The sequence below is a fragment of the Varanus komodoensis genome, unplaced genomic scaffold (genome assembly GCF_004798865.1).
Source record: "Varanus komodoensis strain SLA01 unplaced genomic scaffold, ASM479886v1 scaffold18_3, whole genome shotgun sequence".
NCBI classification, from domain to species: domain Eukaryota; kingdom Metazoa; phylum Chordata; class Lepidosauria; order Squamata; family Varanidae; genus Varanus; species Varanus komodoensis.
In genome coordinates this window covers 13,048,373-13,071,599 of record NW_025335549.1, presented here as the reverse complement: position 1 = coordinate 13,071,599, position 23,227 = coordinate 13,048,373, and the positions used below count along the sequence as shown (strand labels likewise).

General features: G+C 42.5%; 1 protein-coding gene across 5 annotated transcripts in view; it reads left to right on the top strand.

Annotated features, from left to right (window-relative positions):
- TENM1 (teneurin transmembrane protein 1) overlaps positions 1 to 23,227 on the top strand; it is a 203,512-nt gene that overhangs the window by 156,884 nt on the left and 23,401 nt on the right. For 4 of the 5 annotated variants that reach the window (XM_044427332.1, XM_044427328.1, XM_044427330.1 and 1 more), the window contains 4 exons: positions 414 to 434; positions 5,163 to 5,395; positions 12,887 to 13,041; positions 20,660 to 21,026. In XM_044427332.1, the coding sequence (XP_044283267.1) occupies positions 414 to 434; positions 5,163 to 5,395; positions 12,887 to 13,041; positions 20,660 to 21,026 (776 nt within the window). The remainder of the gene's footprint in view (positions 1 to 413; positions 435 to 5,162; positions 5,396 to 12,886; positions 13,042 to 20,659; positions 21,027 to 23,227) is intronic. The other variant, XM_044427331.1, reaches the window with a different exon arrangement.

The window sequence follows — 23,227 nt, the reverse complement described above, 5'->3', positions numbered from 1 at the left end:
CCTCTGTTGCTGTCAAGAACTACACCGTAACCAGCCTCTGTGCAAGAAGTTACAATTAATGCACAGGATCTTAAAGGAATTTTGTTAGAAGAGCTAAACAATTATATCCATTATTGAAATATGGATGGAATAACACAAAATCAAGGGAAGGATGAAGGAGCAAAGGCTGCGTGCTGGATGGAGGTTAGTGACTGGAAGACAAATTGAGTAAGAAGATAAGTTAGCTGGAATAGGCTGGTGCTTTGTACAAGCCTTCCTTGTGTCTAAACATACATCAGTTTGTGCAACTACTCGCTGTGAATACATGTTAAGTATCAGCCACACTTTTCTAACCAACACTAATCATTTTTCTTTTTCTTGCTCTTTCTTGTTTGCTTGCATGTGCGGTTGCTGTACCGATCTGCCATTTTAAGGAACAGGGACACGAGACACAGGTAAGAAAACTGAAACAGTGACGCGGGCCTGTGGTGACCGCTTCGAGATTCTGTGTGACTATGTGACATTTTCCATGTGAAAAGATCTTCACGAAGTGTTGTTAGGAACTTTGGAAGTTGTGCACCCTGGCACCTCTCTGTGCAAGATGCTGGTTTACCATACATTAAAGGTTTTCACTCCAGTTCAGGGTCAATCTTGATAAAAGATAGGAGTTCTTAGAGAACTATATAGCAATAAAGCTTCCTGCAGTCCCCTGTCCAAAAAAACTGCAAAATGGTCTCTCCACCACTGCCCTGGGCTTTGCTATTCTAGAGAAGGTGCACCAGATCCACTTCCCTGCATCACTGATCTAGCATTTCCAGATTTTATTCAGAAGCCTTAAGAAAATTGGTATGGAAAGAAATGGTGGAAAGCAGTGTTAAAAGAAATATGGAGCTGAACCCCACTGAATCTTTTCCAAGGCTCCAGTATGTAATGCTGCTACTTGCTAACTGTCCCTGCGAGTAGAATTTGCTTCTTGCAGGGATAATAGCTGGACACACAAACAAAATAGTTTGTGTTGATGCCATCATTGCATGCCTTTTGACCTTATTTTCTTGACTAAGTAAGGCAAAAAAAAAAGTTAGGAAGCCTTGTCAAGGAAAGGAGGAACAGGGGTTTACATTCACAGAAAGATTTTATGGTCCACAGTGTGTGAAAATTGACTAAATTTCCCCATGTTTGTTTTTATTTTTAAAAAGAATGGTTACGGACAGAGCAGGGAATGAAGGCATACTCAAGATAGCATACTTTTCTTCACAGAAAAGGCTGATATGTCAGGAAGCCAAGAGAGAATTGCCTGTATCTCCAAATCATCTCTTAGGCCAGTCTTGGCAGATGTTGCTCTTGACTCTGCCCTACTGGGCAGCTGATCATGTGACCAGTTCTCCCGCCTGAATGACCCACAATGCCCCTGGTGTAGGATCACTTTGAAGCACTCTGGTTTTGTTCCACTAGGCACCAGGGATGTGCCTTTAGGAGCAGAAATCGGGTTTGCTTTCTGTTGCTTCACACAAACCCACCCATTATGCACTGGTATTTTTTGTAGCTGACAAATTGAAACTGAGTCACCAAATTTGAGTCCGAGGGAAGGTTAGACAGATTCTGCCTACTGTGTAACTGACTCATCGTTTCCAAGTGTTCTTTAGGAAGACAAAAGTTCTCAGTTCTGCCTACCTGTTGATTGGGTTTTCCTTCCTCCATTCCCCTTGTGCAAAGTGTAAAAGCCAACCATGTCAAAAGCGGATGTTTGACCATGTCAAAAGTTGATGGCGTCAAATGGCAGCATTGCCTTGTGTCATGACCTCAGATGTCATCACGTTCTGACATCTGCTCCTCAAGAGAAAGTGAGGGGAGGCAGGACAGGCTGTGACAGGGACAGAAATTATTCCGGTACCTTTCTTTTCCTCATGAAGCAGCGATGCTCAGACATACCAGTAGTTCTCACGCTAAGGCTGCAGTCCTATATACATCTACCTGGAGCAAGTCTCATTGCACTCAGCAGTATTTACTCCTGAGTCACCATACATAGGGCTGTAATGCCAAATTGGCATTTGTGCTCCCTGCAGTCCATGGAGACAAACATGAAAGGAAAAGAATCACCCATGCATACCTTGCAACAACCTGAATAAGCTACTGGAAGTGAGGAGGAGATGCAAAACCAGAGCTTAGAGCCAGAGCTTAATAGGGGTGAACCTTCTTTCACCCAATGGTCAGTCAGCTGGACTGTACTGGGCCAGACAGAACAATGGGCTCCCCCAGGCTAAGGCAGCTTCTGGTGCTATTGTGTAAGGATCTGCAGCTTTCTAACAGCAGCATAGGAGAGGCAGACAGGAGGCAGAAATGCAAAGGCCTGCAGTGCTTAATGGGGCTGCCCACATTTGGAGCTATCCACATTTCCGTCACCACCAGCTCGACCTGCCGCATGCCAGCCAGAACCAGAACAGGACAATTACAAGAGCAATTAGCCCAGAATATTTCTCCAGCTGGCAGAATTAAATCCCGCTGAGCAGATCCATTTCCCTCCATCATCAGAACGTTGGATGTTTTGCAATGCCACCTCGGATGCAGGTCCTTTATCTCCCTGGTATTTGGGAGACAGAATGCCAAGAAGGCATATTCTGCCACCTGCCTTTTTCATTCCATTCAAATTTAACACGATGAAGTCAGAAACGATAGAAAATGGCAAGGACCAGCCAGTTGCAAATATTTCCCAAAATGTGAATTGAAAAATGGATGAGCTAATTCCAGATTGACCTAATGCAAATGAACTCTTATGAAATGAAATAAACCCACACATCTGAAGCCTTCAGTTTTTAAAGCCATCCTTAGAACCCCAGGACACAAATAACCAAAAGTCATTTGATGGGGAGGGAATGAAAGAAACACGTGCAGTAGAAACTTTGGACCAGTTCCTTGGAGTGTGAAAGTCTAGTGGAGGCTGGGACAAGTGAAGTTCAGGCCAGATAAAATGGAGATGCTAAATGTTGGGGAGGATTGATGGATCTGGTGGCTGGTGGGTCTTCAGGGCTAGATCAGGTTAGATTTTGCCTGAAGGGCAAGGTGTGCCATTTGGCAGTGGTGGCACTGGACTTGGAGATGGTCTTGGATTTACAGGTGACAGTGATGGCTAGGAAAGCCTTCTATTCCCCTAAGCTGATCCGTCAGTTGCTGCCTCTGTACAGGAGGATACTTGGGTGCCCTCAACTGTGCCTTGGTGGCATCCAGATGGGCACACTGTAATGGCTTCTCCGAGGGCTTCCCCTTAAAAGCCCCTTAAATCAGTTCAGAATGATGCTGCCCACTTGAGAATGAAGTTGCCTTCCCAGCCGCCTGCCAAACTGCTGAATGATGGACATTGTGGGAGTCTGCTTTGTCATAGAGTTCAGAAGAGGACAATTGCTTGGGCGCTCATGTACACTGCACTGGAGGTCCCAAGGATCTGAGGCTATGGGGTGCCAATATGGATCCTAAGATGGGTGGCCATGTTGTCAGGGGCCTCTGGGAGCAAATACCTAGAGATCTACTTTCTGGACTTCACTCCCAGAAGCCCCTGCCAGCATGGCCAATGCTCAGGAAAGCTGGAAATTGGACCCCAAATATCTCGAGGGGCTTCTGACAATCCCTGCTCTAAGAAACCTAGATGATGTATTCCAAGAGCAGCACCAGCTAGGAGTAAAAACTACACAGCTGCCTTAGCAAACTCCTTTTCCCAAAAAAGACCACCATGCAGGTTTTTTGAAGCCACTGCTCGATCAGACTTAGCATTCTCTGCTTCAGCTCTTCAGCCCTTTTGCCAGCTCTTCAGTTCTTCCATGCACAATCCATTTCCTGGTTCTTCATACACCTCTGCTGCATTCCCATTCCACGGCTTTCTCTCCGCATCCTGGTTTTGCCACATTTCTTGTTCTCCTTCGCATGATCAAACAGTGTCACTGGTGCCTGCCCTAAACTCGACTTGCTTGTAACCAGCCCCTGCCAGCTGCTGTGATGTCAATGGATGATAATAGGCACCTTGCAATATCAGTCTTTAATTAGCAAACTCATTATCTCACAAGCTTCTTCTAATCACTCTTTATTATGGAAGTTCAAGATTCTACCTGACCCTGTATTAGAACTCCCTTGACAACGGAGTAAACTTACACACTGACGAAAATATGAGTAATATCACTGAAAAAATAAACCAAATTAAAAATTCTGAGCATAAAACTTATCCCTGTAGCTGACAAGAGCATTCAGTTCTTATTTCTTGATTTAATCAGTACAATAATCAGAAACTCTTAATATAATACGTAACTCATTTGATAATACTGATATCCTGCAAAGACAAAATGTTGATGTATTTACAACCCAATCCAGTTCAGATTTACTCAGATGCAAGCCCCTTTCAGTTCAGTGGTTCTTTTCCAGCTAAGCATGGACAGGGATTGCATAGATATGAGGCAGTTCTTAAATGGAGCTGCACACTCAACAGATAGGCATAAAAATGGGAGGTAGGGTGTATTTTGCCCCCCAAGGTCATGCAAGCACCTCAGTGTGGATTTTTTCTTTTTTTCTTCTTTAACATGCCACTTTTCCACAAAAAGTGCCCAAAGTAGCTAAGAACACAACAGCAGCACAGAAAGAACAAGTCAAAGCCATGCCTCAGTTACAGTAGTATGTTGTTACAACAGCCCAGACACTTTTGGATTGTCTGATTTGATCCATGAATGCATTCTAGAAAACTTAGAAGAACGGATGATTAGCAAGGAGCACTCCTGGGCCAGAAGGGAAGACTCCATGAACTGGACTAGACTTGTGGGCTGGAGGTTTCCCACCCCTCTACTAGAAGGGCATTTTTAAATTCAAGACAAAAGTTTCACAAGTGTAACTTGTGAATACTGGAGCACCAGTTTACATCTTACATCTTACATTTTACCGCCACCTTATTGGCAATGCATTGGGCATGAAAAATGATGTCTTCCAGAAGAACATCGCCTTCCATGTCCATGTAGCATGCTTGGAAGGGCCATGGATGCTCACTCATATAACTTGTGGGTTTTATTTTGACTTGTATCACTTGATCAGGCTTTGAGAACACCAATGTGCAAAGACAGAGCAGCATGTTCAGGTTTGCAGAGGAACAAAGGAAAGCTTCTGTACACTCACTGAGTTCCTATTTTGTCTCTCTTTCTTCTTTGTCGCATTAGCACTAGCCCTGCTCACAAGTACTACCTGGCCATGGACCCTGTATCTGAATCCCTTTACCTGTCAGATACAAATACCAGAAGAGTTTACAAAGTGAAATCTCTCAGTGAAACCAAGGATTTGACCAAAAACTATGAGGTGGTTGCAGGAACTGGTGACCAGTGCCTTCCATTTGACCAAAGTCACTGTGGAGACGGAGGACGGGCTTCGGAAGCATCACTTCACAGCCCACGAGGTAGGATATTGAGATGAAATAAAAGACATCTTCCTTGTCTGCCTCATTTCAGATATATCTTTGATGGGTTTTTAACATTTCCCTTAGTGAAAAAATAAGGCCAAGCACATCTGAATCGTTAACTTAGAATGAATTGTCACAATGACAACTGACCTTATAACTTCTACTCAGAGTAATGGCTTGAGTATGGGTTGTTATATCCTGGATTGTCATTACATGCAAACTGGAATTATGTAACTGCAAACAACCCAGAAAGAGAGGCCATGGCATATTGCTGGGTTGTAAACTCGGGGTTGTTTTAACTATGAGTTGTCCTTGCATGTGAACCCAGAACCATGGGTTATTCATGGGTTGTTTCACCAGTTTACAGATAGGGACGTGCAAGAAATCTCTTTGGTGGGTGGGAATCTGTTGAATTCCCTGTGCTTAGCTCCCCAGACTCTGTTTCACTTTTTAGCAGCCCGCAGTCAATTTCCTGGTGAGTGTTGCTAGCGTTGTGGCAGCAACGGAAAAGAGCTGCACAACTGCATTCTTTGCCATTCCTGTCTGCTACCAGATACCTGATTTTACTTACTGATCATATCACCACTAGCCATTTCTCTTTCAGCTGCATTGGTGGGCTGCTAGGTGACTAGGAAGTTCAGTATCTGCATTAATGGCACAATAAAAAAAAGATCTTGCAGTCTTGGTTTTATGGGTGAAAGCCAGCCACATATTTGAACCAACACTGAAAAGAGGCTCAACAGCATAGGATGCTAAATACCATTTATAGTCAGAACCACAGGCATTTGGAATGGATGGTGTTCCAGCACCTTTTGAAGTCCTCCCTGAGTTTCTTTGGGCTTATTATCCTGCCCAAGCCCTGCCTAAGTCTATTTAACAGCTTTTCCATGCTAGTTCTGAGCTAATAATGGAAAGCTGCAGATAGAAGGAAATTCAAATGAACGGTGAAACAGCACAGTGTCCAAAGCACCAAAGAACCCCCTCATTCGAAAACAAGCTAGCAACAGCTTGTAATTATGGTCAGAGTGACTTTAACACATCTTGCATGATGGAAGGTAAGTGTGAAATACGTACAAATTACTGTTAATCTTCAGACAATAATTAATGCTGGAAATCAATTCTAAGCATAGGTGAACTCAGGGTTTTACATCCTGTGCCAGGAAAGCAAGAATCAATGTATTATTGTTCTCTGAAATTGATTATATCTAATTAAAAGGCAATTATCTGTTCTGTCTTATTTACTCCATGGGGAGAAGAAATATTTTGCGGCAATTTCTAACACGGAGGTTTCAAAATTGCCAGTGCCATTTCCCAAAACAACATCTACATTATGCTGTGACATTTGATGATGATGCTAGCAGCAGACTGGAGGACTGGTAATAACTGTTAGCTCCAAATGAACTAGGGGAGAGATTCGCGATGCTGTAATAGAAGGCTGGATGCACAGGATTACTTTATTTGCATGGGATAGAGCCCCAGAGATTGTCCATTGTAGGATTGAAGACAACAAAGCTTCTCTAATCTCTTTGGACAGTGTAATAAAATCCCAACTTCAGAGGAAATCAAGCAAGAAATGCATTTCCTAAGTAAAACATTTAAAGAAATCCCTTTGGGAAGATCTCCTATAGGATGTATGCAGCACAGAGTTGATGATGGGGGGGGGGGGCAGGTGGGGCAGCAGGAGGTAAACCCTCCACTGTGTCTCCTCTGAAGAGAGTCACACTCCCTGTCAGGACCAGGGGTATCCTTCAGGGGTTTTAGTGGTCCCTGCCAAAAGAAATACCACGGCCAAAAGGGACCTTTATCAGTCCAAGCCGACATGCTAACTCTACCCCTGGAGAATAGATACTACCCATGCTTTGGATGAAGGTTGTAGGACATGGCCCAGGAGTGGACCAATATTCACACATTTCACATTTTCTGAGCCCGCTTCAATGGTTGCCAGTGCGTTTCTGAGCTCAGTTCGAAAGACTGTTTCTTCCTGTTAAAGGCTTATGCCCACTGGCTGCCAGATGTTTTGTGAATAAAAATTGAGCTAGACTGGAGTAATAAGTAAAATAGAAGCCACCAAATGCAGCATTTATGAAAAAAAAATATATTACACACATCGGCTTATTTGTGTGCAATGCATTTCCTAGAATTCATGTGCCGAAGAATTCTGTATGCAGTTGCTAGATGGCTGCTTTGTTGTCTTTTATTTGGAGATTTTATATCCTGGCTTTCAGTCAAATGATTCTCTAACAATACATTGCAATAATACATACACCAGAGACAGGTGGAGCAGTTTATTTAGTCCATGTGCATTTTGCCTGTGTTCATTTGTAAGCCTGTTTCATTCTGTTTGTGCATCAATCTGCAAATTTGCACAAGTTTTGACAATAACTTTTCCATGACTCCCTGCACGATACATTAGTAAAATAAATCATGGTCCTCTAGATGATATACTCTGATTCCCACTATTCTTCACTGTGTACTGTGCTGGTTATGCAATGAAACAACATCAGGTGGTGAGTGGGGGAGACATATTCCTCTTCCCTTCTAAAAGTCAAGACATCCGGTCATCTAAAGAGGAAACGGAATAGATTATTGAGCAGTCTCGTTCAACCACCTCATACGCCAGGACTTTCCACTATGCATGCACTGGCCAGTTCTGCTTGCACAACCAATTTCACAAAGGTTACACAAGCACGATGCCCAATTGTTTGCATAACAGTGCTTGTGCAAACATAGGTTTTGTTGGATTGTCCTCTTGCGCGTAGTTCGGGAACTAGTTTCTGCTAGCCCAGCTACCTTTGCACTGAAGGAATGACACAGCTGGATACTGCCCATTGCATCCCAGACCTTATCAGCTGGGCTTTAGTCTCTTCATCTCTTAGCAACTATTATTACTATTATTTCTTTTCTGTTCTTTTCCTATAATTCCTATATATACTTTTCAATTATATTCTACTTTTTTTCCTTCTAGCAGTACATATTTCAAAATTTGAATATCTTGATCACTCAACATGCACAATATAATTGCTACATAGGAGAGATTTTATTCCAGATAGTTTAATCTCATATTATCATCCAGCCAGTGGAGGAAGACTATAAAGAAGTGTTGGATCCCTTGCAAGAGGGGAAAAATGCAGGACTGAAATGTAAAATAACAGCAGAATCTCTTCAGCTCCACCTTGGCAGATAGTGTTTGCTGGAAGACCAATAGCCGTGTTTTCTAGGTGATCCAGAAATGCATCCCAGAAGTTAAGACTTACAAAAGTATTTATTGAGTCAAGTCAACTAGCAGAAGTACGTCTTCTCCATGGTGAACTCAGTGTCTCACATCAGCATACCTATTTTCATCCAACAGGTGTTGAACGGTATAATTTCACGGTCTGCCTAGTTCAAGTACACACAAGAGCATGTTCGTTCCAGGACGTGGATGTTCAATCATTTTGTTTTCTCTTATCCTCCCCATACGCTGAAAGCAATAAAAAAGCAGGAGTTCACAAACCTTTAAACTCTTAATCAGTTGCCTCTTCTCTTTCGTTGTGTATCATGGTAGCCTATAAATAGCTAATTGCATAAAATTGCCTTAGTGGTTTCTTGATGGCAACTTTAATTAAAAGCACCAGAGACATTTAGAAGTTTGGAAATGGATGGCATGCAATTTTCTCTTTTACAACCATAAAATTAACCAATTGGATTCACTTTTCCTATTAAAAGTTTCATGAGAAACAGCAGATTCTTTCCAAACACAGTTGGCATGTTTTCTTTTTATCAGATCTCTCTAGGAGTTTAAGATGTTTTCATGGGCAAATTATTTAGAAGTTGAATTGGGAGCGCAGGATTATGTAAATGAATGGAAATACACAAAAAGCAAAACAGTCACTAGTGTTCCATCCAAAACTGCAAACATAGTGCCAGAAAAGGACGCAAGTTCTGCAACTAGAGATTATGCAAATTAACTTCTTGTGTTTAAATTGGTCATTTGCATATATTTGTCTGCAAGTTGCCTTTGGAAGGAAGGAAGGGCGATGAGAATCTGAGTTTCCCTGATAAAACAGTTTCATCTCATCCAAAAGATATGACAATTTTGCCTACAAAGACCAGAGCTACATTATAAGATTTCTTCTAGGTGTAAAGTTCTAGGTTCCTATAGAAATTAAAAACTGCTCCCTTCTGGACTTATTTTCCTCTATTCATATTTTGAAGTAAAGGACGGGGACACAAATGTGGTGTGATACATGTGCCATCTTCTCGATAACCCAAAGGACATGTATTTTCAATTTGCTTAAACACCTTTGGAGGGGAAAGTATGTATTGGACACACCTATGGAATGCGCCCCACCTATGGAATGCGCTCCCCAGAGAGGTCCGCCTGGCGCCGTCATTATTTGTTTTTTGGCGCCAGGCCAAGACCTTTTTATTTAAACAATATTTTAATTGTTAATTGTTGTTTTTATTTATTGGTTTTAAACTATTGCCGAGATGTTCCAAATTTTTAATGTTATTCTATGTTGTTTATCTTCTTTGTAAGCCACCCCGAGGCTTTCTGCGACGGGAGCAGCATAAAAATGCTATAAATAAATAAATTCTCCATCCTGTACTTTTCTAACAGTAGAAAAAAACAAAGACTGGAAACTGAGCTTGGAGACAATCTCTTTCTTGTTGTGATTGCTAGTATCAAAGGGCCAAAGTGTGTCATTCAATGGGGGTGTATTAAATTAAATTTAAAAATTAAATTGAATTTTATTTTATTTTAACTGAAAGCTGTTGAAGAGAGAACAGGATTGAGACTGGAGCATGGAAAGAAAAGAAACCACCTTTCCACCACAGTCCTGACAAAAATCATCCCCTGGACTTGGGATTTGCTTAAAGTCATGCCTATTTCACCCCTGGGGAGGAGCAATATTGATTCGTGTGTCAGTGGTGTAAATTGTAACAATCGCACTCATACATAAAAGCAAAGCAAACAAGCAAAAACCAGAGGGCAACATTATAGAGACCTTCAGGCCTCAATCCATAAAACAATTACGAATTGGTTGGCTCAGTTCTATTGAGTGGAATGACACCATGGAAGTTCCAGGCTGCTGTACTGAATTAAGCATTTTATGGATTGCACCCACATCTCTAGGCCCTAAAATACTACTAGTCATAAAACTGAAATATGTTTTATGTCAGTTTTGCTTTGTTTCTATTTTAATATGAAACAACTATAAGGATAACCTCAGTTTCACTAATGATCTGCTAATCTGGGGATAAGGTAGACTGCCTTTCGGAATACACTTTCTCTCTTCTGTCCCTCACTCAACAGTCCACAAACATCCGATGCCCCATCCTAACTGAACTGTTTGGAGTTTGAGCTGCCCCCACGGTCTGTTTCCCTCCTCTGCTCCCTCTCCAAGTAATTGGTATCTGGGGGAAGAAGGTGTAGCCATTTGGGAAGCACCCGAGTGACTGGTGGGGCTTCAGGTGAACAAGATTTGGCCTTCAGGCCTGAGGTTCTTCTCCCTTACATAGGACACCCTTACTTTAAGTTCCTCAGTATCAACCTGGAGGCTTTGGGATCTAATAGTACAGGGTTAGGATTCTGGTGCTGTCAAATATCTGGAGGCCATTTCTGTGATTTGACATGTTATGAGATATTACCATCTCTGCTCTGGTGGAGTATCCCATAAGAACTTCCATGGGCAAAGGTGTGAAGTGTCTGGAGTAAGTGACCATCAGAAAGCTACTTGATAGTTGGAAGCACCTTTTGGCCATCATGTCATAAACTGGATGTCATCTAGTATTATGTCTTCCATTATTTATTCCACATGTTAGGGTTCCTAAGTCTTTAGCACATTGGATGACTGATTCAATACCTTATCATTGTTCATTGCCTCTTTTAACAAGGTCTGAAGGAATCATTTGCAACATCTTTATAGATCTCTAATCCATGGGAAGTCGATGGACCCAATCACATCCCCATAACACCAGTCTCTGTTTTGCAATGTGTTGCTTACAGTTGTGCTCTATATTAACTTGTATAATTCCACCGGCCTTGTCTTTCCTCCATACAAGTTTAGCAGCTGTGATGTCTCCAACTCTTCCATTCTATGATTCTATTTGATATTCAAAAGCTGTTCTTCATGTCCTGCCCATGAGATGACAGAACTGCCGTCTCTCTATCCAGTTCCATATTGAACACTGGGTGGCAGCCAAATTGCGTATGCCCTTTTCGCTCGTGTTATATATTTCCAGTCTCTCATCATCTGCCTGTCAACGGAGTGGACACTGGCATTTATCTTTCTATGCCAAGGTTTGGACCTTTCTGAAAACCTTGCAGCATCATGTACCCTTTGAATATGTCCCTTTTTATTGCACCGTCTGAAATATCCATCTTTAAACCAAGAAGGGAGCAATCTTTTTCATGTGTGTAGCTTAGGACCTGAGAAGCACATTCTACCGCTATGTTATACATCCCCGCTTCTTTTCTAGCCTTCCTTTCATTGCATCCTTTGCTACAATTTCCATTGCTACTTCGATTTTTGCGGTATGGGAAGTTGTTCTCTTTAGTTTTGATGTCTCTTTTGTATATTTTTCTAGGCCTTCTAAATTTTCTTAGCCTTCTTACTACTAAATGTATAGTGTGAGTGTGTCTTAAGGACCTTGCACTGCTGCTAGTTCTGTTTTTACTCTCGTTTTTCTGTTGTAAATTCTTTATATCATATTTTATTGTTGTCTTTTATGCTTTAAGTCTGGTTTTGTGAACCACCCGGAGAGCTTTGACTGTTGGGTATGTAAGAGCATTTCATTTTTGCTCAGAAAACATTCACAATCTTGTCATGTTTGCAACTTGAAAAGCAATTGCAAGCACAAAACTGTTTTTAAGCTTCTCATGTTACATTTGCACAAAATTCCTGCGTTTATGCAAAGTCACCCCGTGGACTGAATGAGTCCATTTTGGCCTGTGAGGAAATGCAGGAGACTTACATAAGTTTGGGAAATTTTTGCAAACTGAACATGGGAAGGTTGCAGACATTTCATGTTTGAGCACCGCTCCATTTTTTTCTATTTTTCTTTTGTTATACTTCTTCTATTTGCCCAGATTACATAGCAATCACCGGAACTGGGCATGAGGTGGGGAGAGAGCTGATATCGAAATACGTTGAATACTGAGTTGTTATGTGTGAACTCTACACCACAGTTTAACTTGGAGTTGTTAAAACAACAACCCTGGAAGAGAACAAATGGCTCATTGGCACATCATGAACTCTGGGTTATTCATGGTTAACAACCCATAGCTAAGCCATAGAGCTGGGTTTGCATGTAACAAGACAGCTCATGATGCAACAACTCTGGGTTGTTATGTGAGAACCAGGTCAAAAAGACACATACAATGAAAATGAATTTTGTGTTTGTGTGTGTATACATATATACACAAAGAGGCAAGAAGGCCAAACTGACGTTTATAGTTCTGATCTCTGCTAGCCCTGCTTAACTTTCTTCCTTCTTCCCCAACAGGTATCACTGTAGATAAGCAAGGCTTCATTTACTTTGTTGATGGCACCATGATTCGGAAGATTGATGGCAGCGGTGTGATCACAACATTAATCGGCTCGAATGGTCTCACATCAACCCAGCCACTGAGCTGTGATGCTGGAATGGACATCACTCAGGTAGACACTAATCGCTTTCATACATTGTTACTGCCCAGCATGCAGGCATATTTTGTTTTGTCTGATGAAATTGGACGTCCAAGAACACCCTCTGAATAATAAAAAGGTTTTAATCTTGGTGCCGAGACGGTTGGGTAGAGACTTCCTGTGTGAGGAACCCTTCTGCAGGCCAGCACGTTCCAGGTGTTGTGGAGTCCAACTCCCAATAGCCATGCTGGCTAGGGCTGATGGGAGTTGCATTCCGACATGTCTGCAGGCCACTAGGTTGGAGAAAGCAATTCTAAAACCTTGAGGTCATTGATATCACAATATTGTGCACAGCAGATATGATCAGAGCACTATATGGGCCCTGCCAGGTGTTTTGTGTGCTGTTGACCTGCTTTTTTTGGGGGGGGGGGACTCTAAGGAGCAAAAAGGGAAATCCACTCCCTTCTTCCCCACTGCAGCCTCTGTTCCCTCTGGAAGTGCAAGATGACTTCCTTTTCTCTTTCTGCTCACAGATCTTTGGACACATGCCAGTAAAAAAAAAAAAAAGGTAGGGGGGGAGAAATCAGGAAAATCAAATGAAAATCAGATCAGTTCTTATTCCACAAACCAAGCTTTTGTGTTGAATATTGTTGATGACATTCTCCAGAATTCTAAAGCAACAACAGTAAAATTAGCATGTTTAAGGTCATGACTAGGGGAAGCATCTTAGATGTAAGAAAAGATACTGTAGGATAAAGTGTGCCCTTATCTAAGGTACAGGCATGTTCTGCCTATTTCCCACACCACCCCCAATGGAGTTAATAGTAGTTTCAAGAGGGGATTTATATCAGGATAAACTGGTTGGCAGGGGAGGCTTAAAAGAATATCTACCCAGTGCAGTTCTTTAAGCCAATTTTGGCTCCCAGCAGCTTCTCCTGAGCTTTAAAAATAAATATTATAAGAGATCTATTCACAGATCTCTTCAGTTTGGCCCCCAAGCCATAGCCCTTCTTCATTTCACCTCTTTCAGCAGGTGTGTGGATCCATTTGATTTCTCAGAAGGTCTCAGGGCTGCCTTCAGCTCATAACTTGGCTTCATCTCTGGGGCACATTTTACTAAAGAGCATTACTTCATGTCACTCATTTCCAGCAGTGTGTCACCTCTGACATTTAATTGATTTGAGAAATGATCTTAATCCTGGTGCGCCCTTCACATGAGAATCAGACCGCATGCCGTGGCCAGTGGCGGATACTTCCCTTCCCCACCGTAATTCTAGATCGAATTTTCTGCAGCAGCGTCAGGGAAAGCGGTGATGCAACAGGGCCAGGCCTTTCAGTTGTGAAGCACTGGGTTGTGTTGATTGGCAGGGTGCTGGGGACATTGGCCGAGCCACTCTGGCTTTCCTGTCCCCTCTGAGCTTCACTGGCATCCTCTCAGTAGTTTGTGAGGCAAGCAGGAAAGGACAGATGTTCCCCAAAACATAACAGCTGGATTAAATGGTTTAAACAGCCTGCAGCCCACACACAGAAGCAAGTCAGGTGTTCTCACACTTAAGCTATCTTGCTGAGGGTGTGTGTGACACCATAGCCCGCAGCAGGGCTTGTTTTGTCTTGGGTTGTCATGCCATGCAAACCAGGTCAAGGTTGTGAGTTAACACGAAGGGTTTCAAAGTAACTTGCCTGAATGAGCAATTAAAATGCACAAGCCTTACAAATAACCTGCTAGCAGTAGAGCTGGAACTGCTAATATGATTTGCTGTTATGGATCTGTGCATTCCTGGACTCGCCACAGGGGCTGTCAGGATGACTTCAGAACTCACAGTCTCCCCATCTTCGTTCTTCATAATTTTTTAGAAGCGAAGAAACAAGGAAACGTGTTTTGCTAATTCATTCTTTGTTCAGATGCTTTAATTTGTCATCGTGTTGCCAAATGCAAAGAAGGGCAAGAACGCCTTTGCCCCTCCATTCAGAGGACGGCATGTGCTGATGAGGGTCATAACGTTTCCAGCTTGCCAGAACAACCGCAAATTGTGCCAGAATGTTTGCGATTGTGCAATCAGGCTCAAATGGCTTTAATCTTGCTGCTGCATGACTTCCAAATATCTGCCATGCTGATGTTCAAGAAGGAAAGTTTCATCAGTGCTAATTTGCAATCCAATCAAATTATTCTGTCACCCAGTGGGAAGCCCTGATCGCAGAGGCCTGTAGGCTAGGCGGCAAGTTGTTTGGAACTGGCAACAACCACAGAATTTCTTTCTCTCTAAAAGCCCTTCAGAGAATTGCAGTCTGAATCACCTATCAAATAAATTAAGTTTCACTTGTGCACTAAACAACAGATTCTTGATAAACCACTAACTGTGCTACATTTTTAATCTACGTTTTATTACATTTATTACATACTTGTCAGCCAATAAAATTAGTTTTAAACAACTTCTCGTATGTATGTTTTTCATTTCCATTTTCTTCTCCAACTTCCCACCTCCACCTCCCTGTCACTGAGTTCCAGGCAATTTCAAATGCTCTTGAAGCTGTTGCCTTTTATGTGTTCCATTTGCTTTAATATAATTGCCGGATTTGTGTTGGCTTTATTTGGTGCCATTACAAACGGGTTGGGAACACTTGTTCCTTCATAGGCTGTTGGACTACAGCTTCCATCAACCCTGACTTTTAACTAAGCTGACTGGGGTTAAGGGGATTTGGAGTCAAGCCACATCTGCAAAACCACACATTCTCTGCCCCCAGATAAAGGTAAAATTTATTTATTTGTGTATTTAATGTATACCTTCCTTAGCTTTCATGGCACAGTGCCTGGAAAGGTAGTTGACAAACTGCATAGAAAGAGTTTGTAAAACAATAAACATGCGGTCAGTACCATTCTATTTAAATATGCAAACTCCATGTGCTAATCATATACGGACTGGAATAAAAACATTTTCAAAGTTCTTTTTGAATAGCAGGAATGTGCAGGCCATACATAACTTCTCCAGGGAAGACGTGTGTAGATGTCTACCAACCAACTGGCAGGCTGAAGGGTAACATCCTGGAAACTACCAGGCGGACTCATCTTGGGGCAAACCATCCTGAGATCTCCCAGTCCCGAATCATTATTATTATTATTATTATTATTATTATTATTATAACATTTCTATGCCGCCCCTTGCCGAAGCCTCGGGGCGGCTTACAACACAATAAAATACATTGAAATACAATAGCACATAATAAATTACCATTAAATACAAAAAATACATTGAGTTAACAAATCATGCAGCATATGCTGAAGATCAAAACCAACTCCAACGCCCAATGTCTAGTGTAATTCCAGTGCAAAGTTTGATGTTTGTTAATAAACCATTTGCAGGGTTTCTTTCGAAACTTCCATGTAATGTAGTAAAATGCCTCTTTACTTCCATATATAATGGTTATTATATAATCAAGCAGGACTGCAGAAGCCCCAATTTCAGCTTAGTTACCCCAAATAATGCCCCGTTATTCTCCATGCCTGTCCTCTGTATATTTGTTACCATTGCTCCGGCCACCAAGGTGAGGTTTATTGCTGGAAGTCTCTCTACTTTCGGGAAATTTCCAGGAGCGTGATCCCACGCTGCACATTTCCCCCACACACACACTAGTGGGAAACGTGTGGTTCCACAACCAATCCCCAGCATCTCCAGGAAGGACCGTAGTGGTAGCAACTTTCAAAATATGGGGTTTTTTAGGACAAGGAGGAAATTCATTATCTTTATCCAAAGGATTTCTCTACCTATATCGTCCCTTGATAGTCTGTGAGTCTAATTATGGAGACTTGTGCCAGTCAAGTTGCAGAATGCTGCCATTACATCTGTGCAGCAGATACAGTGTAGCACAGAGTCTGTCTTTATAGAACCCCTTGAGCTTTGTCTTGCTCCATTTGAGATTCTACTCTATGCGCTGGGTGACTAACGAACAGCTTGTGAACAGTATTTATTCTTCTTCCTGCAGATCTTTTAAATATAATATAGAATACTTATCTAAATTTCACCTTAACGAAATTCCATAGCTTTTCATGGTGGTGGTGGTTTGGTTAAGATGGTTATCGCTACAGTTACATCTTTCTTATCCCAAAATGGACAACTTTAAGACAATTCCACCAGATAGGAAAGTTGTCTGTGCCACACCATCCAAAGTTCTGTTTTCAGAGGAACTGTGTCATCTTCAGCTTTGTAGGCATGTTATGCCAAAAGTCTAACATGCCTACAAAAGTTTATTCTATGATTCTATACTGGACAGCCATCTGAATGGGATGGTGTAACTTGGTGTCCTGCAACAGCAGGGGGTTGGACGCGATGGCCTTCATGGCCCCTTCCAACTCTTCTGCTGTTTGATTCTATGATTCTTTGGGCACTTTCAGACGAAGGGCTCCTGGTATTGCCAACCAAAAGGTGGTGTGAAATTAGACTGTGGTTTTGTCCTTCATGTTTTTCCTGATTAAAAAATGGCAGGCATCTTGTGGAAACATAGGAGAATTGTGAGTTGATGACAATCTCACTGGGAGCCGCTGTACAATTCAGTGAATGGTGAGGAGGGCAGTTCCACAGACATCTCTGCTCACTCTTCAACGTAGTCAGACCAGAGATTGCAATTCAAACCTAATCGGCTGTACAGTACCCAATTTAAATATTATTATTTTAATAATGTGGATCTCCATCTTGCTGTTCCTCCTTCCTTTCCAGCAATATTTTCCTTTCAACTCCCTAGATAGCTCTTATTTTTCTGCTTCACTCTATCTTCTAAAAGGAAGAAGGGCAAAAAAGGGCATGTGTATCATTTGCACTAATTACCTTTGTCTGCCCTGTGGTCCAAGCTCAGCTCCTCCTCCAGCTCCAGTGGCTGAAGACCATATTTTGTAGCATCTGCAACAGATCCTGTACTGATTTTCTTTAAACTTAGACCAGTTTCGCAAAAGGTATTTCCATGGCTTAGCTTGTAGGAGAATCCCTTGAGACTCCTGCACTTCAGCTATGGGTTTGCAGACTGAAGCTGACTGACAGTATTTGTCATGAACTTTTGTATTGCCCAATTTATGAACCTCTTTGGAAGAAATCCTTACTGCTGTTGATTGCTAGATTAGTGGAAGAATTTGATGTCGATAAACTCACCCTTTCTCACCTGACGAGATCGGTTTCAAGAATGCCAAGCATAAATGTCTATCTGAGTACGGATGTTATCTATCCGCATTGCATTGCTTTCATGCAATAGCTCAGCTATTCATACAGAAATATCACTTTTTAAAATGTCACTAGATGCATATCGTGCTAAATAACCATACCATTGCACAGGCAGTTCTTCTTGCAAGAGCTACATTGAAGAAGAAATATAGTTTTGTCCAAATATTGCAGGTTGCAAAGATGATCTGTTGAAGTAAGTTACATGAATCTAGTGGGGTGCATTGTACTTCTCAAACATAGTGGAACTCATAGACAACTAGATTTTTCTGTGAATTTTGTAGTCAAACAAATTAGCATAGGAAACTTGTGCTCAGGTGTGTTTTGCCACTAGGGCTCGGGAAGCATAGCAAAGGGTTGGATTTATTCCCCATCATACTTCCTGCCAAACCACTAATGGGCACAATCTCTGCTTTTCTGGTAAGACTCAAAATATGCAACCCCAACATTAGGGAATTTTCTCATATTCAACTCCTGCTTTTTAATAAAGAGCTTAAAAGGAGATAACTTTTCACTTGTGTTGATCATCCAATTGCTTTAACTGTCAAAAAGCTTTAAAAGATATTAGAACTTCAATAAAAATAATGTACTAGATGATTTACATAATACTAATTGATAACATCTGTTACAGCTTATCTTCCCTTTTCCTTATTTATCTGGAGAATCATAAACTTTAAATGAGAAACCTTTTGGCTTTGCAATCATTTCATTCATCATAATATTCCTTCTTGATTTTTAAAATAAATTGATCTCCTTGGGGTTCAATCCCATGTTTTCTTCCCTTGATTTACTTAAGTTTCCGAGCATGGAGGCTTAAGCTTCTGAGCATGATGCAAGGCCTGTGGTTGGAATCAAAACCTGTGTTTCATCTAGACTGCCATTTTTGGCCATGCAAATGAAGCATCATAGAAGGGGAGAGAAGAAGACCACAGTGCTGATTGGAGATAGTACAGTCCATCAGCCCCAGACTTCTCCCATCCCCTTGGCATATCCTTTCCAAGGTCCTCTCCAAGGACATTTTATGACCTCAGAGATGCAGCTAGTGTGGATTTTTCTGCACCAGCAGTAATTGGACAGGATGAAGGTTCTGCATCCAGACAACTTCAGCCCTGGAAGTCTGCATAATCCCATGGTCCTAGACAATGCCAGAAAAATGTAGGAGTTTGCCCTTGGAATCCTAAGAGGCTTCAGTATTAAGAAAGTACATTACTTAGCTGACATTTGGATTGCAAAAGGAACAATTGTTCATCAGAGGATATTTTCCCTCTAATTCGCCTTTGCTCTTACTGAACAAATTATCTTAATGACTGCTAAAACCTATCCTTGTTTCAAGTATTAACGTGTTACCAAGATGATGCATTGCGTTTGCTGTCTCCTTAGTTTATAATGAAACATATTTATTTATTACTTCTATATCTATATTTATATTTAGGATTTTTAAAAGCATATATTTTCCTTTCATTATGTGGAATGCCTGAATGAAATGAGCCTCAATTATACCGAAGTTATATACAAGGAGCTATACTAAAATGTCAACAGCATCTGGGTAAATTCTCAAAAAGACGCAGAACATCCATTAATCATCTGAACTTTTCCATTACAGCCAACTATGTCAAGATCCCATTTATCAAAAAATTGTGGAATTGAGGGGTTGTAATGTTATTTGTTTGTAACCCTGCACTTAAAAATATTCACCACTGAAGAACATGAAATAAGCATCTTTAAGGACTAGAATTTGCTTCCAGCTTGCTCTTTGCATTCATCTTCATTTTGGAATATGGCCACCAGCCACATTAATCTTCATGCCAGGTAGCAATATTTTTAGGAAAATTGTCTGGAAGCAAAGGAGGAATTCACTCACTTAAGGAGCACTCTAAATTTTGTCATGCACCTAGTATAACCAAGCATGTTAAAACATAATAATCACATTATCCTCACTTTGCAAAAACATCAGTTATCCAAGTATCAGCAGGTTTCTCACAATGACTCAAAATGGGATGTGAAACCATTTAAGAAGTGAAAGGGACTTCAGCCTACAGCGAACACCTGAGCACCATGCAAGCATCAAAACATCTGTGGGGAGCTCTCCTTTGGTGGCCTCCCAGCACTTGTGGTTTTTTGTCCCCATTCTACAAATCTAAAATGCCTCTCCTAAACTTTAGTTAGTGGCAGTAAAGGCTTTCAGAAAAATATGCTGACATTTTTCAAAATTTCTTGGCACTGGTCCTTCCTTCTTGCTCCACCCATGATTGGAATGTGAGCCCCAAGAGCTTCCCTAAACTTCAGTTTGGCCCTTGGTCTGGAAGAGATCCAATTCCCCACCCCCAGCTTAAAAAGAGAGAAGTTGAAGGGGGCCTTGCATTAATTCACCTCTGACCTGGGAAAATGCCTTTTCTGCTTGGCAGGGAGTTGAAACTGCTTCCCTCTAATTTCTCGGTTCTTCTTTGCAGGTCCGATTAGAATGGCCAACAGACCTGGCGGTCAACCCTCTTGACAATTCGTTATACGTGCTAGACAATAACATCGTCCTACAAATTTCTCAGAACAGGCGAGTGCGGATTATCGCAGGTCGCCCAATTCACTGCCAGGTGCCAGGGATAGATCATGTTTTGGTCAGCAAAGTGGCGATCCACTCCACCCTCGAGTCGGCCAGGGCCATTGGCGTTTCGCACAGTGGTGTGCTGTACATCGCTGAGACAGACGAGAGGAAGATCAACCGCATCCAGCAGGTCACAACCAACGGGGAAATCTCCGTCGTGGCTGGGTCCCCGACAGAGTGCGACTGCAAGATTGATCCCAACTGCGACTGCTTCTCAGGTGAGTGCTCCAGTGGGCTTCCCCCTCCTTGGCTTTCCTGCTAATGGGTGAGTTTCCGGCTATGGGCTGTTCCTAAGGAGGGCATCTTCAGGCATAATCCACTCCTGGATAGCCTGCTTCATGAAGCCATGGACATGGAGAGGTCCTGGTTTTGCAACGGTGGCTTCAGATGCACCATTTTGCTTCCACCGGGTGACTTTGGAAGCTTCTTAGGAGTGTGCGACAGTGCCTATTTCTTCCTGATGCACCCAGCACAGGGATGACCCAAAGTGTTTTGCTATTGGATGCAAAGAACAGGATAAACGCACTTTCTCTGGCTTCCCCTGTTGAGTCGGTGCCCAGAAGCCAAGTGGGCAGGTGACTGAATCCTGTTGCAATGAGGATCCAGCATCCTCCAGCTCCCCCGAGAGTGGAAGCTCACCTTGGGGCACAGCTCTGCCCTCGATGGAGGAGAGCAGCCAGGGGGTTCAGAAAGAATAGCCAGGGAGCTGCTGCTACTGCCCCCTCCCAGGCAATTGCGACCTGAGCCCCTTGCCTCCCTCTGCCTCATGGTGCAGCCAGCCCTGTCCCGGCACCTGATATCAAGCTGCTGACTATTCAGTTGGAGATTTCGTATAGTGAATAGTTGCCGATGCTCCCATCCTCTGTGGATCTGTCTAATTTTTCTTTCCTTTGAAAGCCGTATAATCCAGTGCCCTCCCTCTTACATCTTGAGCTAGTGAATTCTACAAGTTAATTATGTGCTGCTTGAAGAAGTAATTGCTTTTGTCTGCCCTGAACACATTGCAAATCAACATTATTGGGTTTCAGCTTTAAAAACGCTGGCATAAATATTGGCTTTTAGGAGTTTTAAAGTGGGTTTAGGCTACAGTCCTGAACCCAGATTGTTTAGTCATCTTGAGGTGAATCATTTCAATCAACATAATGGGATGTAGAAGTGCAACCAAATGTTTAGAGGGAGAAGCGGGGCTTGTCTGTGGTTGTAAACATGCATCTTGCCTGCTTCTCATCTGACCTGGCACAGAGCTTGTACTGCCATGTGAGCCCCAGCGAAGAGTCGTGGTGGGCAAATGTGATTGTGGAGAACATGGGAAGCAACCTCACAGCAGGTCCATCTTGCTCAGACTCATCTGCACTGACTGCGACAATGGAGCATTATGCTTGCATTATCTGAGCATTATGCTTGCATTATCTACACTGGCTGGCAGGGATAGTCCAAAACTCTATGTGGAGACAGCAAGGACTGAATCTGAGACCGTCTGCATGTGAAACTGAATCTGGACTGAATCTGAGAACTTCTGCCTCTGAGCTAAATGCAGGGTGTCACTGGTGAGGGGAACCAGGAGCCTGTTCACACCCAGCTCTAGCAAGAACCCCCTGCAGGACCCATGGCAGACCCTGGTGCCTCTCAAGGACATGTGAATTCCAGAGATCTGCCAACCAAGCCAAAGTCTGGACCAAGATTCCAGTGTCTGGCAGCATCTCTGGAAGGGCAGGAAAGGAGGAGAAAGGACGTAAAGGCAGGAAGAGGCTGGTCAGAGGAGAGCTTGGTGAGGGAGAGAAAAAGGCAGCTCTCTTTGAGATGCAGCCAAGTAGGGAAAGACAAAGAGGACAGGGAGTGTGGAAGCGTGCCACCACGTAGCCGGCCAACTCTTTTCCCCATGGACATGGGGGCCTTGTGAGTGAGCGTGAGGAAGGCCAGCCTTTTCCTCCCAAGAGAGACTGGCAAGCAGGAGTGATGCCAGCGAGTGTGGAGTCTCTCAGCAGTTCAGCTACCCAGAAAAGCATCCTGTGAGGGACCAGAATCACTGACCAGGAATTCCTAACAACCATGCCCGTCTCCACATTGAACTCAAATAGCCCACTAAGGGCTTATACGTACTTGCACACTACAGGTGGGATCCAAAAACTCCCCCTTGAAAGTAGGAGGCAGCCCTCTTCCTTACCTTAAATTAACACTGACATGAGTGAATGTAGCTAAGCTGACTACTTTTCAGTGAAAGAATGCAATTGTCATGTTCTGCCATTATGGTTGTGTGTGTTTATTTACAAGACTTACGTGTGGCTCCATATTCCTTTGTGGAGATTTTGGAGCAGTGCACAATGAAAGATAAACAGATGCTGCACTGTGTGGGGTATTCAGCTGCCAAACTGAGTTCAGACCTCTGCCTGCTATTTCACCCACCCCTGTCTTTGCCTGA